At 52.3% G+C, this 14,357-nt stretch overlaps 4 protein-coding genes across 4 annotated transcripts; 2 read left to right on the top strand and 2 right to left on the bottom strand.

Moving 5' to 3' along the window:
* Positions 1-63: 63 nt before the first annotated feature.
* CkaCkLH20_04334 (lea domain protein) lies at positions 64-5,069 on the bottom strand (the record flags this gene model as incomplete). Its single annotated transcript, XM_038887053.1, has 4 exons — positions 64-1,279; positions 4,037-4,206; positions 4,263-4,690; positions 4,742-5,069. The coding sequence occupies 4 exons, from the start codon at positions 5,067-5,069 to the stop codon at positions 64-66; spliced, it is 2,142 nt and encodes a 713-aa protein (XP_038747757.1).
* Positions 5,070-6,373: 1,304 nt separating this feature from the next.
* CkaCkLH20_04333 (uncharacterized protein) lies at positions 6,374-9,857 on the top strand (the record flags this gene model as incomplete). Its single annotated transcript, XM_038887052.1, has 4 exons — positions 6,374-6,472; positions 6,526-6,944; positions 8,476-9,291; positions 9,350-9,857. The coding sequence occupies 4 exons, from the start codon at positions 6,374-6,376 to the stop codon at positions 9,855-9,857; spliced, it is 1,842 nt and encodes a 613-aa protein (XP_038747756.1).
* A 943-nt stretch (positions 9,858-10,800) lies between these two features.
* CkaCkLH20_04332 (FAD linked oxidase domain protein) lies at positions 10,801-12,528 on the top strand (the record flags this gene model as incomplete). Its single annotated transcript, XM_038887051.1, has 1 exon — positions 10,801-12,528. One exon carries the CDS (start codon positions 10,801-10,803, stop codon positions 12,526-12,528), a length of 1,728 nt encoding a protein of 575 aa, XP_038747755.1.
* A 177-nt stretch (positions 12,529-12,705) lies between these two features.
* On the bottom strand, positions 12,706-13,712 carry CkaCkLH20_04331 (uncharacterized protein; the record flags this gene model as incomplete). Its single annotated transcript, XM_038887050.1, has 2 exons — positions 12,706-13,159; positions 13,225-13,712. 2 exons carry the CDS (start codon positions 13,710-13,712, stop codon positions 12,706-12,708), a joined length of 942 nt encoding a protein of 313 aa, XP_038747754.1.
* Between the last annotated feature and the right edge of the window lie 645 nt (positions 13,713-14,357).

Genomic DNA, 14,357 nt, shown 5'->3' with positions numbered 1-14,357 from the left:
CCGACGGCACGTTAATCTCCTTGGAAGAAAGATAAACACAGAGTCAGCCCCAAGACTTGACGACTACAGACGTGGACCACCCAAGTCCTTGCCCACACCCTCCCAGCCACCGTTACCAGTACATATATCCTTCGTAGCAATATACGGTCTCAGGAACCAGTCAACAAAAGCCACAGCAAATCCCTCACAAATCGAATCCTGTGAGTCTGGCGAGCACTTGTGGGAGTAATAGTGAGCGCCACTCCATCTTGTAATCTCGTTGACGAAAAGACGTCCACCAGGCTTATCGGCACCGATATCGAGACGGCAGCCCACTTCCAAAGACGCCAGCTCTTCACTTTGGAGTGTCCTCAATGATTCGAAACATTGAAGTGCGAAGCTGCAGATGTCGTTGCTGGAGAATCCGCAGGCAGCATAATCAGTCTCGGTCGGACTCATCGCTTCCGTGGCACCAACATCCGAGACCCGAGTGAGGCAAACGCGGAGAACATGGCCCTTTCGGCCGCGGAGTCCATCGGAACTGGGGCGAGTGGTAATGAAGACACGAAACTCCATCGTGGATAGAAATTCGACGAATTCTTGATGAAACCAAGGCTCCTTGTCGGACTCGGCTTGAGCTGTGAGGGTCGGTTGATGAGATTGACGGCATCTCAACTGGGGTTTCGTTTTGGCGCCGGTATGCCCGGAGCACCCGCTCCACGAACGCTTCGGAAAGTCGGCCATAGCCAGCAGCGCGCACTCTTCGTCCCCGTAGCAGGTCTTGGGACGCCAGTGTCCATTGGTCAGAGAGACTGTATCTAGGGCGCGAATGTCGGGGAGCTTCTGTCCATCGGCTTCGGCTTCATGCTGCGTTGGGTAGACTTGCACCTTCGAGGCGGGATGTCGTTGTCGGTATTCGTCGATGGCCATGTATCGATTGCGGATCATGGTACGATGAGGAAAGCCCGTGTCCAGGAGTACAATCAAGAGCGGAGTGTCCGGGTTCGGGAGTTCGAGATGAGCATGCAAAGTAGACTCGTCCAGGTGCTCTTCAAGGTCCGGCCAGCACATGACCCTGGAGCGTGTTACGCCGAGGTGGTGAGTTGCCGTGAGTGCAGTGAGAAGGGACTGCTCCATTTTGATCGTTCCGGGGGACGCCTGGACTAGAGACGGAAATAAAGACTCCAATTCCTTCGCCGCCCGGTGAGAGTCCGGGACCCAACGGGCCTCGTTGCTCGAGCCGATTGGGAGGGTAACCGTGGCGTAGGGCGTATCATCAGGTTGGAAGTAGCCATTCTCTCTGAAAAGACCGTCGGTCATCGCACACTAGACAATGAACGGGCCGTGGTTCATAGAGAGAGACGCGGCGGAAGGATGTTGGGTTGTCGGCGAAACGGAGCTCTGGAAGATATTGTTCGAATCGCGGGCGTCGACTCCAAGGATTTTCGGCGCATGATCGCCGTCAGGGACGTCAACTCGCAGCATTGCGTTAATGGACTGCTGAGATGCGTTGAAAATGATGTATGACGGACGAGAGGGAAAAGAAGAAAAAATAGGTTGGGAGAGGTGAAAAAAAAAAGTAAGACTGCTCTTGCTATTTCTACTCTTACCGAAAAAGTTAACCCGCCACACCGAGACACACCGGTTTACACCGGTAGGCCCAGCCTGGTTCTGTTCCTGGAGAGAAGAAAAGAATGGCCCTTCACTGAGCAAGGTATAAACCACCCGGTGAATATGGAGCCCTAATCTTTCTCAAGTCAAACCTTCATCGGCATCCTGTGACTGTGACACCGGAGGTGCACGATCTAGAAAGCCCGATCTCTTTTCGAGTTTTGCAAATCGATGTTTCTTCGTCTTCTGCAACTTCCTGCTTTTTGCCTTCTCGCTTTCTTTCCTTCGCACGCAGTCTTGAAAGGCACTTGCCTCCCTGAGTACGTCATCCGGCGTCGCCTCGGGACCTTTTTCCATGCGCGTGCGGAATTGAGTCACGGCTGCATTATGTACCGCTTTTTGATGTAAGTTCTTGAGATCGAGGGGTTTTGTATGTCTCTGGTTGACGAGGCCTGTGGGTACCTGCGCATGTTTCTTGGCCTCTTCCCTTTTCTTGCGCTTCTCGAGAAACTTTTGCTTTCGCTCAGACAAAAGGCTCTTAAGGCTTTTTCTGGAGAGTTGCAAATGTCTTCGAGCTGCTGCCTCTCTGGTTGGTGGGCCGTAGACTGTGCTGCTGGGTGCGCTTGCGCCTGAGATTTCCGACATTGTGATGAGGTCGTAGGCGGGGAATGATGCCAGTCGACTATGAACCAAGTGGAAGTTGAATTTTGCTGTATTTCAGCTGGTGAATGAAGATAATCAGAAAACGTGTGTTGATCGCGTCTTACGAGAAAAACAGAAGGAGAATGGCTCGTATCATGCAACACCTTGAGGGATAATTTTCCACATAGGACACAATATAGACGTTAGTGTTGGTGAATTTCCGTCAGCCGCGAAAGTATGCATATTTTAGAAACAGAATGAATGGAGAATGGGTTGTTTTATATTCCAGAAACTTCATCAAGTTAATGGTGTCTTTACCGGAGATAGGTTGACTGGTATCCGCGTTCAATTTTCATGGTTCGCAACATGGTACCTTGTAAGGTTCTGTTCACAGCCGATTGTTCCAACTTTAGGTTCTTTGGGGGTTTTTAAGGATTTGTTTAACTCAATCTGCTATGTTCATATGGAAACTACTTTTAAGTATTAAAAGGCTAGTAATTCCATTGAAAAGTCGTACTGTTGTTGAACATTGTCTGTCAGCTACATAATTTCGAGACGCGTCAGCAAGAGAAGAATCTCCTACTCATCAATTGCTTTGATTTAATGTTACTTCATGCATGTATGGAAGAAGACCCTGAGGAAGGTGGGATTGTCGTTGACGACTGAGACCTTGACGTAGAACGGAAGTCATTCGACATGAACCACGAAGACGAAGGAATGAAGCATTATAATAACGCGTCACATTGAAGGGAGCCATCACACTCAGAAAGCAAGCTCCCATCACTCTTCTGCGTGGCTTGTGAGGTCCCAATTTCCCAAACCTTACAGGGTCTATGTATCTGGCTAGGATGTTGAAAGACGACATGATCTTAGGTCGTTTCTGGCGAGTTGAAGCGAATGCGCCGGTCAGATTTAAACGCCTTGCACCTCGTTGTCGTTTGAACTCTAGTTTTTCATGGACCTCCTCGCATTTCGAGAGCGGTTGAGGTTGACATGAGACTATAAGAAGCACGAAGCTGAATTTGGCAGGAGAAATTTCGAGTGACCAGCTTCCATGGTAAAGGGACGCCCGACTTCTCGCGTATAGAATTTACTTGGATCATGCCGTGCAGCACTTTTCTCATACGGTCTGTACTTTGCGCTTAGGGTATCACCAGAACAGCCACATGGGGCATGTGAAAGACTTGGCTTCGCAAGGTTTATTCTTGGGGCTAGCAAGAGTTGGTTTTTTGAAAGCTATTAGCCGGGTCGCACAGTGGGTGGACAAGTCGATTGTTATCGTCTAAAGGGCAAAGCCTTTGGTGAGTTGACTGGAGGAGCTAATGATGACATCTCAATGCCAACAAAGGACCGAGTTCTTCAAACCCCGAATCTTCATAGGCATGGATTAAACAAAGGTTTTGGGATATCACAAGATTAGAACCGTGTACGTATATTTATGTACGTTGCTACTCTTTCGCGAGTGACTCCGCATTCCTTGTTTTGAAGTTGAACATCTCATTCGACCGCACCGAATGGCGAGACCTCAACTTCATCGCCGTCTCCACGCCAGCCACAGGCACCCTATACTCGAGTTTCCCTCCAGGGAAGGGCAAATATTCTGGAAGAAGCCCCAACTGCGTTAGGGCTGTTCCTTGATCCCATGAGATGTGTTCATGATATAATCTGTCGCCTCGGATGTTGACGACAGCGGAAAAGGGTATCTCAGCATAGCGACCCGTTGGAGGGACTCCAGGCAACCTGAGAGGAATCAGCAATTCATTCGGATAGTCTTTTACGACGATAAGTCAGATCGTGGACTTACAGCCAGTCTATCTCTTGCTCGTGGGTGAACTTGAAGATGAACTCATCTACGACACGATCAATGCCAATCGTTCGGCTGATTAGCTCGAGTTCGGTGTCTGCCGAGTTGTTGAATATGAAGTTATGTCGGTAGAATCCGGTCAGCGGTTCTCGTCCGACACCCCCGGTCAACTGAGCAAGCCTTTAGCAACACGTAGACGAACGGTGTGGTTCGGCTTCAATCCTACCGTTGGAATATGATTCACATATGGCTCCTGAACCATTGTGCTCATGGTGTGTTCAACCGACCTATCAGCAAACTCGTACCACGTGTGCTCATCCCAAATCGACTCCAAGTCGAAGATTGGGCTCTTCATCTGGCCCTTGAGCAGGGTAAGGTTGCGCGTATGTGACAGAGACTCGGTGTTGTAATGGAAGTGTTCCTGAAAGGGGGTCGCAAACTTATATGACAGGGCCCCCGGATAGTAATACTCCATCCGAGTACTCGTTCGCTCAATCTCCCCGACAGACTTGCCGGCGAAGTGAAAGGCTACTGGCACAGGCGATGGAGCTAGAGACGACTTGTCCGAAATGTTTGCGTAGACGACGGCACCTACAACTTGGGGGATACTAGAAACGTGAGATGCCACCGAGTTCCACATTACAGGCTCGTATGCTGAAGGCTGTCAGAAAAATACGTTTCACTGACTCGAACTTGGCCACTTACCGATGAGGCCTATCACGTCCTTTGGCTCACACTTATTGCAATCTCTCAAAGCCTTTGTTGCGAGGCTCAGTGTGCTCTTCGCGTCTTTTTCCAGCGCCTTTTGTTCAATCGCGACCACTATGTAACCCTCCTCCGCCCACTTGATTGGCAAAGACGGAACGCCATCCTCGATGGCGAGGGCTTTCTCGATGGAGGGGACAAGGATGACTAGTCCAGGACCAACACCTCTTCGTGATAATGGCAACAGCAGTGATACACCATCAGACACTGTGTCGAGCTGTGTTTGAGGTAGAGGTGCAGGGGGCTTGCTGATGTCGGCGTACGGCATGATGACGATGGTACTTGTAGACTGGATATGGGGCGACAGCGAGATGGAAATCTACGAAATTCGCGTCTAGGCTTTTTGAGAAGACGATATGTAATATATGTAGCTATTGTTTCTACTTCAAACCGTTGACAAGTGTCCTCCAAGCATTACACCATCAATTGCAACATCAAAGCGATGTGTTGGAGTCACCGGATAAGATAAGCCAGTTGCGGACCGAGTCCCGGCCGAAATGGCTGCTAAACAGAGTTTCGCAGAATGACACAGCCAATTGGTATCCAATGCCCAGATACGATATCAGACGTATGCTGATACAACCACTGAAGCATGTTACTGACTGTCATCATCTAATCTTATCCTGTGCCGCATTGCTCCAAAACTGAGGGCGGGTGTGGATGGTGTGCGGGCCGAGCACCGTCGAAGTGCGTTGATCCTAGTCACGACCCTCCCGGAACCACAACGAGCCGCTTATCTTCCAATGGCGCGTGGTTGAGTTATCTGTGTGGTCGACCGAGGCAATTCACGGTATTCATGGCACCCGTAACTGTTCAGACTCATCGAAAGTTGGCGGAAATCCCATCTTCTGTCCGGATCGTTCCAGCATCGTACGTCTTTCTTCGCTTGGATTCATCCGGCGGCAATTGCACCATCGTCCTTCCGCATCTTACAGACTGCCATTCGGGACCCCGACCCCATAACTCCCGCATCTTGCTCCACCTGGACGCCCCGCAAGACCCGGCCCGTCGGTAGTTATCGTCACATCATGGGCCGCCCACCGGTGAGACCGGAGGATCGGAAGCGGTCGGCCAAGGCCTGCGTGGCTTGCCGATCGACGAAGAAGCGCTGCGACGGAGGAGAGCCGTGTCAGCCCTGCACCAATCGCGGCAACGCTTCATCGTGCGAATACCCTCAGCGTTCGAGAACCCGTCGTCCGGCTCGGAAACCGGGTCAGCGGCATACTACGCCGATGAGCTTAGACAGTCGTAGCGACGGACCGAGTTCTCCGAGTCTTTCACGAGCTCCGCGCTCGAATACTCGGACCGGCTACGCTGAGTCGAGAACTGAGGAACTGGCCAAAACCAGGTCGATGCCACGGCCAGTCATGATGTATACATGTAGCGGAGAAAAGGGTACGTTGTGACTATGCCTTAATCGCCTCTTCCGAATTTCGATGGCTCTGACTAGGAATTCGCATCGCAGTGTTTGTTGGCAACGCTTCGGCGATCTCATTTTTGCAGTTTCTCCGCGGCAGTCTGAGCAATGTTTTCGGTTCCAACGGCTTTACGATTAGCCACAATGGCCATCGCATGTTCGAAGCCCAAGTATCAGTTCAGCAACCGGACAGCTTTCAGGACGATATTAGTGATGATGAGAAACGTGAACTAATTCAATTATTCTTGGATGCCGTGAGTACGCCCAACCCCGCAATCTCACCCAGGCTAACCGACGTCGACCACAGTCCAGTGGACTTCTGGATCTTTTCGATAGGTCCGAGATCGACCAACTAGTTGATGCTACTCATCTGAACGCCAAAGGAGCCAGTGACTCAAATGCCAGGTCGACGGGCGACAATGGAGGCAGCATCTGCCTGTACATGATGATCGCAATTGGTGCTCAGTGTCGAGGTCAACCCACCGACTCGCCCAAGGCCTTCCGTTACTTCTCCGAGGCTCGAAAATTGTCTTTCCAGGGATTCCTGACAGACCTGACACTTAACATGGCCAGGGCATTCGTTCTCATGGCGTTCTACATGTTCGGTGCCTGTCGTCGCAACGCGGCGTTCATGTATCTTGGCATCGCGACAAAAGCCGCCTCCGTTCTAGGTTTACACATGTCGGACCAATTTCAATCTCTATCCGAGGAGGAACGTGACTTGAGGTACGCTAGTTCCACCATGATTCCTTCTTCAATCCATGTTAATCAGAGACAGGTCACGCATCGACCGGAGTATTCGACTCTTCGACGTAGTATGCAGCTCGATTCTAGGAAGGCCTACCAGCAGCTTACCGAACCACCACACATCATCACCTCAGTCCCTCCTCAGCGACGCTCACAGAAGCCAATCCGTCGCCGCAGCGTGTCAGTTCTCAGCCACCCTGAACGGAATTGTAGAAAGTCTTTCAAATGGTGGCTGTCTAGGGCTCTCGTCGGCAGAGGGCTTTTTGGAAGACATTCGGAGTTGGAGTAGTACCCTTCCACGCGTCCTTCGCCGAGGTTTGCGCCAAGTCTCGAGTAGATCCCAATCGTCATTGGATCGAGAGACTACTATCGGCAATATGCACGTCGCCTGTACCTACTATTTCGGAGTCATTACCACCACGAGGGAATTCCTTATTCAGCATATCATGTCGCAGCTTGATGACGAGATGAAACCGGACCAAACCTTTGACTGTCGCGGAGAGATACAAGAACCGAAAAAGATCGCTGAGCTATCCAAAGTGTGTGTGGATGCGGCGGCGTACATGGCAGAGATGTGCTCCGAAGCACTCGATACCGGTGTGATCATGGGAAACATGTGTATACTGAAGTAAGCTCTCAATCCTACTCTTGGCAAGAATATCGACTGACCTATGCCAAGGGCATGGCTTTTTGCCGCCGGACTTATACTCGGCTTCTCACTTCTCGATTCGGAAGCCGGATCCAGCAACAGAGCAGCTTTTCGCAGCACACTACGAGTGCTCGAGTTCTTGGGACGGCTTAGCCCTCAAGCTGAACAGTACCACCGCGTCTTATCGAGTTTCTCACAGGCCCTGGAATCGTATAAGAGCCACTCCGTGCAAGAGCGCAATCAATCCAGCGCCCCTTACGTGGAGAGACTGCTATCGTTGAATAGCCCTGAAAGAAGTCGACACGATCTTGTATCGCCAACACGTGGAGTTGCCACGCAAAGCATCACCACATCGGATCCAACAGATCGCTCTGCTGGCTTGGATAACCCGTTTGCTTCGCAGCTGGATCTGGATCCCTTGGACTTTGGCGGAGAAGACTTGATTTTGAGTTTACTCTGGGAGGAGGATTGCGCTACCTTCTCCACCGCCAGTGGGATGGAAGGAGCAAGCATGGCCATCTATTCGAGCTACCAAACATGAAGGAGCATGGAGGATCTTTTTCCTGACGCTGTATTATTGACACTAGACAAGGGAGACGTGATCCTTTTCGAGCTGATAAGATATGCAAGTGGGAATTTGATGCTCGATCCTTTCTTTTGCAATTGGCGCTTTTCAGCCAATGAGCTCGTGAGAAATTGGTTTACACAGCCCCAGAATAGCTGGAATTTCCCTCGTCACGGTAATACCATGTCCAGGGGTAGATCCGCATAAGAGAGATTTATTGTCTCCCTTTTTTCTTTTTCTTTTTCTTTTTTTGGCGGGCGGCACATCGCAAAACAGTGGGTTTCTACGAGCCAAAGCTCGACCGCAACGATGAACCTCTGGGACGACAGCACACGCATTCTCGCCTGCGTCAAGTCTGCGTCCTCGCTCCTGGGCATCTGCTTCTCCTCGGCCGCAATCATCATTTTCACGCCAAAGTCTGGGCCCGGCTCGTGCATTCGCTATGCGTGGCTCGCGGGGATAGCTGCTTTCACCAGGCCATTTTTTCGACACGCAGTCGGCATCCCCACCAGTCTCGTCATCAACACGGTCCTCATCGGCCAGCTATGCCTCGTCATCTTCCAAGCCTGCAACTTCTTGGTGATCTCTCGTTTCGAGTCCCGGGACTTGGTGCAAGGAGGCATCTTCCAGCCAGCTGATGGAGTCATCTACAAGCTCTATCGTACCGTTGGCCTCATGTTCAACCTCAGAGGCATCGGAACACCGTGGCAAATCCCTCGACGTCACCCTGTCCCGAAGTTTTTCAACCAGCACAAGGAAAATGGGCGATTGAAGGTCGGCCCCTGGATCACGAGACAACTGTTCATCATGTTTTGGCAGTATATCTTCCTTGACTTTACCTACTTCTCTTCTTTGCAAACACCGCCGGAAGAAGCGGCTGTTCTCTTCGGGCCCGGCACGGAGTTCTTGTACCTCGGTGCTACTGCCGACCAGTGGGTAGCCCGTGTTGTGGGCACAGTAACAGCATGGACGGGACCGTCAAGGGTGATAATCGACTTTGCGTCTCGACTGCTATCTGTAGTCTCAGTTCTCGCGGGTGCTAGCTCCCCCGAGGACTGGCCCCCTCTATTCGGAAGCATCCGGGACGCGTACACCATCCGTCAATCGTGGGGGTGAGTATTATCTATGACCGAAGACCTCTCTCGCCACTCTGCTAACGGGACTCGATAGCGTTTTCTGGCATCAATATTGCCGATGGTGGCTCACTTCGATGAGCAACTATATCTGCCGGGACCTCCTGCGTCTCCGACGTCCCTCGCGCTTGGAGCGATACTCGAACACTACCCTTGTGTTTCTGGGTTCCGGGATAGTCCACGTCTTGATTGATATCTACTGCTGGCAACCGCCCACGAAAGGACCGACAATAGCGTTTTTCGTCTCCTTCGCGGTAGCTATTATCGTGGAGGATGCGGTCCAGGAGATCTACCGCCGTGTCAGTGGCAGACAATATTCGGAGGACGCCGTTCCTACGTGGCACAAACTGGTAGGATTTGTTTGGGTCGCGGCTTGGCTGTCGATGACATCGCCTTGGTATTTGTACCACGCCGTTCGTCAGCCTGTAGGAATCAAGTGGCTCGTCCCTATAAGCATCATTGATACTATTGGGATGGCACCTGCGGCTGGAATACTGGCTGGCCTTGGTCTGATTGGTATTTTCGCATTCGGTGGCGAGGTTTAGAGAAGATTGTAGCGTGCTTTCGTTGAGCTATGCCCTCCTAATGTCGCAACTCAACGAAGCACACAGTTGTAGCTACATATACAGACTTGGCTACTTTTCATTGGATGTTTATCAGCATCAAAATCCCAATGTGAACGAGACGGCTGACGGTTACACCAGAAAAAGTGTGTTGACCGCGTGTCACGAAAACGGCCGACAGCTTTGATTTACTATGCAAGTTTCACACCCTCTTGGGTCACACATTATCGTGCGGCTGTGGTCTTGGCGAATTCCCCAACTTGCAGCGTTGTTACATACGGCTAGACAGACGGGTGCGTAATGGCGGACTTGAGGCGGACTAAATCATACCCGCCTCGGGACGTTATCACTGTTGACACTTTTGTCGCCATGGCATCCGGCTCTCTATTCCACATGTGGTATTGGCTCGCCTTTCTACTACTTGTAAGTCATCTGCTGCCCGCGCATCTCGCCAGTGCGACCAGGCATCCCCTCGAGAGACGGTTATTCTTACCCGCTCCTATTGGATACTAACACATCTTGCCTGAATCGGCAAACCGATGTAGTAATATCCTGCACACGGAACCTGTAGTAAGCCTGCGAGGCTCCCAGGTAGCCACGCAAATGGGATGTCTCACCTCAGAGACACCTGATAGGGCGCGTTAGCAAACATGTGAACACCATATCAGCTTATACCGGTCGACCTCCGGAAGCCAAGGTAGCAGAAGGCTGACTGAGAATCGTAATGCTGAGGCTGAGCGGCGTTCCGAGCTGACCACCATGACTGTTGTTTTCAAGACACGGAGATTGAGCCCAAACCGGGAGTCGCAGTCCAACTCGTCACGTCCGCGTACGTATAAAAAGCCATCTCTACTCGTCGTCTATTCGCCTCTTCAACCAGTATCATTCTACTTCAATAATTCCAGTAAGATCAATCTCTACAGCCATGGCCCGCATTCAAGATTTCGAGGGTATGCAGTACTCTCGCACCGGCGACGAGGATGAACAACAAGATTATGCCTTCTTCAACCAGCAGTACGCAACCTCGACATATCAGAAGGAACACAACATGAAACCGAGTCTCATCGTCCGACCTAAACACGACCAGGATGTAATCAAAGCAGTCAACTGGGCCCGTGACAACAACGTCGCCGTCGCCGTCAAGAGCGGCGGTCACCAATACAGCGGCGCCTCCTCCACCGGCGGGGTCAACATCCAGCTCGACCTCTCCAACACCTACAAAGACCTCATGATCCTGAAACCCAAGATCCCCATCGCCCAAGACCGTGCTCTTGTCTACACAGGAGTGAGTACCACCATGATGGAGCTCAACCACTACCTCAAGCACAACAAACTCTTCGTACCTACCGGGCAATGTGCCTTCGTCGGAGTAGGCGGCCACGGACAGACCGGCGGATACGGACAGCTCGGTCGTAGCTTCGGTCTCTTTTCCGATCACATCAGAACCATCCGTCTCGTCTGCCACGACGGGGTCATCCGGGACGTGACCAAGGAAAACGACGCGGAGTTGTTCTGGGCCATCCTCGGCGGAAGCCCGGGGAACTTCGGCATAATCACGCACTTCATCGTCGAAGTATACAAGTCGAAAAGCTACCTCGGTACCGTCGCAGGACCGAATGATTTTAAGGGCCCGCACGGCATCAAGGCGCTGTGGATCTACTCCCGCGAAGTGCTCGAAAGGCTCCTGACCGCCGTCGTCAAGATGGCCGAAGACCCGAGCTTCCCGCGCGGGTTTGACATCTGCGTCAGCGTCCTCAGCACCGAGTTCCCCATCACGACGCTCTTCAAAGAGCTCAACGACGCCAGCGTGTGGGAGCGCGTGCAGGAGCACATCAGGAAGGTCCTCGAAGACAAGTTCCTCAAGTTCCTAAACGGAAAGTTCCCGGCGTCCATCATCCTCTACGCTCAGTGGTGTCCGACCAGCAAAGAAGACAGGTACGACGCCAAGGTGGACGCCTGGTTCGACCAGTTCCGTCAGCTCAAAGGGCTCTTGGAGAACGAGACGCTGCAGTTTGGAGAATTCGATATGGAAATGTCGGACATGACGGGCCAGTGGATCTTCCCAAAGGCTCGCGAGTTCGACCTTCCGTACGTCAAGCGCACGTACGCGACCAAGTCGACGAGTCTGCTCAAGGATGGATGGATTGATTCGGTTGCGGATCGTATTGACCTCATCTACAACCCGAAGCAGTATCTCGACGGACGCCCTGGCGAGAAGAACTTTGAACGGTACCTCAGGTGCAAGCTTTCGGTCCAGATCCAGTGTTTCGGCGGCGAAAAGTCGCGGTTTTATGCCAACAGGGACAACGGAACGTCATTCAGCTGGCGAGACTCGTCAGTTGTGCAGACGCTCGATTGTTTCCATGAAGCGGATGCCGAGTCGAAGAAGTATGCCGATGCGTGGCAGGCTAAGAACGACGCTGTCATGATCGGGCCCGATAGTTCGTTCAGCAAAGAAGACAGGCGTCTCCTGTGGGGATCATATGGCAACTGGATACTCGGCGATGAGAAGATTTGGAGATGCTATTATGAGAGTGAAGAGAAGTATAAGAGAATCGGAAGGGCCAGAGCCAGGGCCGATCCCCACGGCACTTTCACCGCGAACCCTTTCGCTGTCACTGCGGTTAGAGGTGCTGTCAATGGACATACGTAGTGACTTATCACAATATGAAGCCCTTATCAAAGCTCTAAAATATAGTCTTCTAAGGAGAAAATGATCCAAATAGCTTAGTCAATGAAATAGTGCATAAGTTCAGGGTATCTCTTCATGTGCAACACCCTCGTCCAGTCCCCACATAGTCTCTCACGTATGTTCTCCCATTCAAACATCTCAAAGAGGCAGTGCCAGAGCAACACCAGCCAGAGCCGCAAAAGTCCAGACGGTGGCCAAGATGCCGACATTACCACCCGAAGTCGTCATTCTCATCCCGTGAGCCGCGCTAGGCGCCGTCTCCGTTGGAGCGGCAGTACCACTTCCACTAGCACCGCCCGTCTCCTCAACGCTGCCCTTGTGGATCATGGTGACAGCCGCTCTGGACGCGACGGGGTACATGCTCTCAGTCAGAGCAGATGCCGTGAGAGTCGTCGTGCGGGTGGAGAAGGCCTGGCTGCTCGCCGTGTAAGAGAAGATCCTACCTGTCATGATGGTGTTGTTGTAGGTGATGGACCCCGTGACCTCGGTGTAGTCGTCGTTGTCTCTGACTCTCAGGCAGGCGGTTCTTTCACCGTAGACAGATGCCGGGACCTCTGAATAACAGCCGCCGTTGATGCCGACGGTCCAGTTTCTGTGTGGGGTTAGTCGTCTCTATTTGTAATGAGTGTAGGAGTATGGGTATGACGCGGGACTTACTGAGGACAGCAAATGACAGCAGTCTCGCCCTCGTCAAGTACTTGCATCAGCACATTCAGTGGCGGGTTCTGCACGATGTTGCCGCCGTTGCGAACGGTGACGGCGGGCGGCACGAAGATGCCCGACGAGCTGACGACGCTGCCGTTCACCCTGGAGGCCACGCCGGCCGTGGTGTACGAGTCGGGACAGGCGCTGGCCGGGGAGAAGTAGTCGATGGTGCCGGCAACAGAGATGCCCTTGGCGGTTGCGGAAGAGTAAGCTTCGTCGATTTGGGAGCCGGAGGGGAAGCAGTCTCCTTGTGACGCGACGCCGCATTCCTTCTTGTAGTTGGCGGCTACGCGGTCGTCACCAAAGGCGTTACGGACTGCGAGCCATAGATTCGGGCCGGACGGGGCGGCGGTTACGCAGGATGCTGGTGGCGTGAAGACGGTCGTCAGAGGCCCGAGGTTGGTGATTGCATATTGATCGGTTGATGTTGCGGTAGGCATGTTGAAGACGTTGAAGAATCTGCAAGTACTTGGGATGTCGGTGGAGGCAAACAATTGTTGGAATAAGAGACAGCAGACACGACGAGGTCCTTTTTAACTACCGCTGGATAACATGGCGATACACACCAGGACAGCAGCGGCGCCACGCAGGCGGGAAATGCCACAAAGCTTGCTTACCCCGGACTGCAGATCGTCGAGATTTTGACTCCTTGGCCACGTTCAACAGGCACAAGTCGGGCAAAAGGGCCTTGTCCCTTAGCGTCATCACATTCCTCTTTTGATTCGTGCTGTCCGTAGGCGCTGTTGAGAGTAATACGGATAACCCTGGCAGGCCACTTCAATCGAATTGTCGACAAGACAGACAGGGAACCATCGGGACTGGATTGTCGGCGACTGGATGCAAAAGTGCCGCTGATGGGCTGGATTGAGGTCGAAGGATCCAATAGTCCCGATTCTCCTGCACCAATTCAGAAAGACGTTGTACGGCACAGCAGGGCGGGATGACATCAGAGCATGCACTCGTTCCCCAATGTCGCGAATGTGCCTTGACACATTTCTCCGCAGGCTCTGCCCTACAACCTTGGCGATGGATGATTCGCGGGTTTATTTCCCCAGATAGATCGCTAAGCAGTGGCTTGTCAAGTG

Source organism: Colletotrichum karsti (assembly GCF_011947395.1).
Source record: "Colletotrichum karsti strain CkLH20 chromosome Unknown Scaffold11, whole genome shotgun sequence".
Lineage (NCBI taxonomy): Eukaryota > Fungi > Ascomycota > Sordariomycetes > Glomerellales > Glomerellaceae > Colletotrichum > Colletotrichum karsti.
The sequence above is the reverse complement of the archived record's forward strand: the minus strand, read 5'-3'. Positions and strand labels throughout refer to the sequence as shown.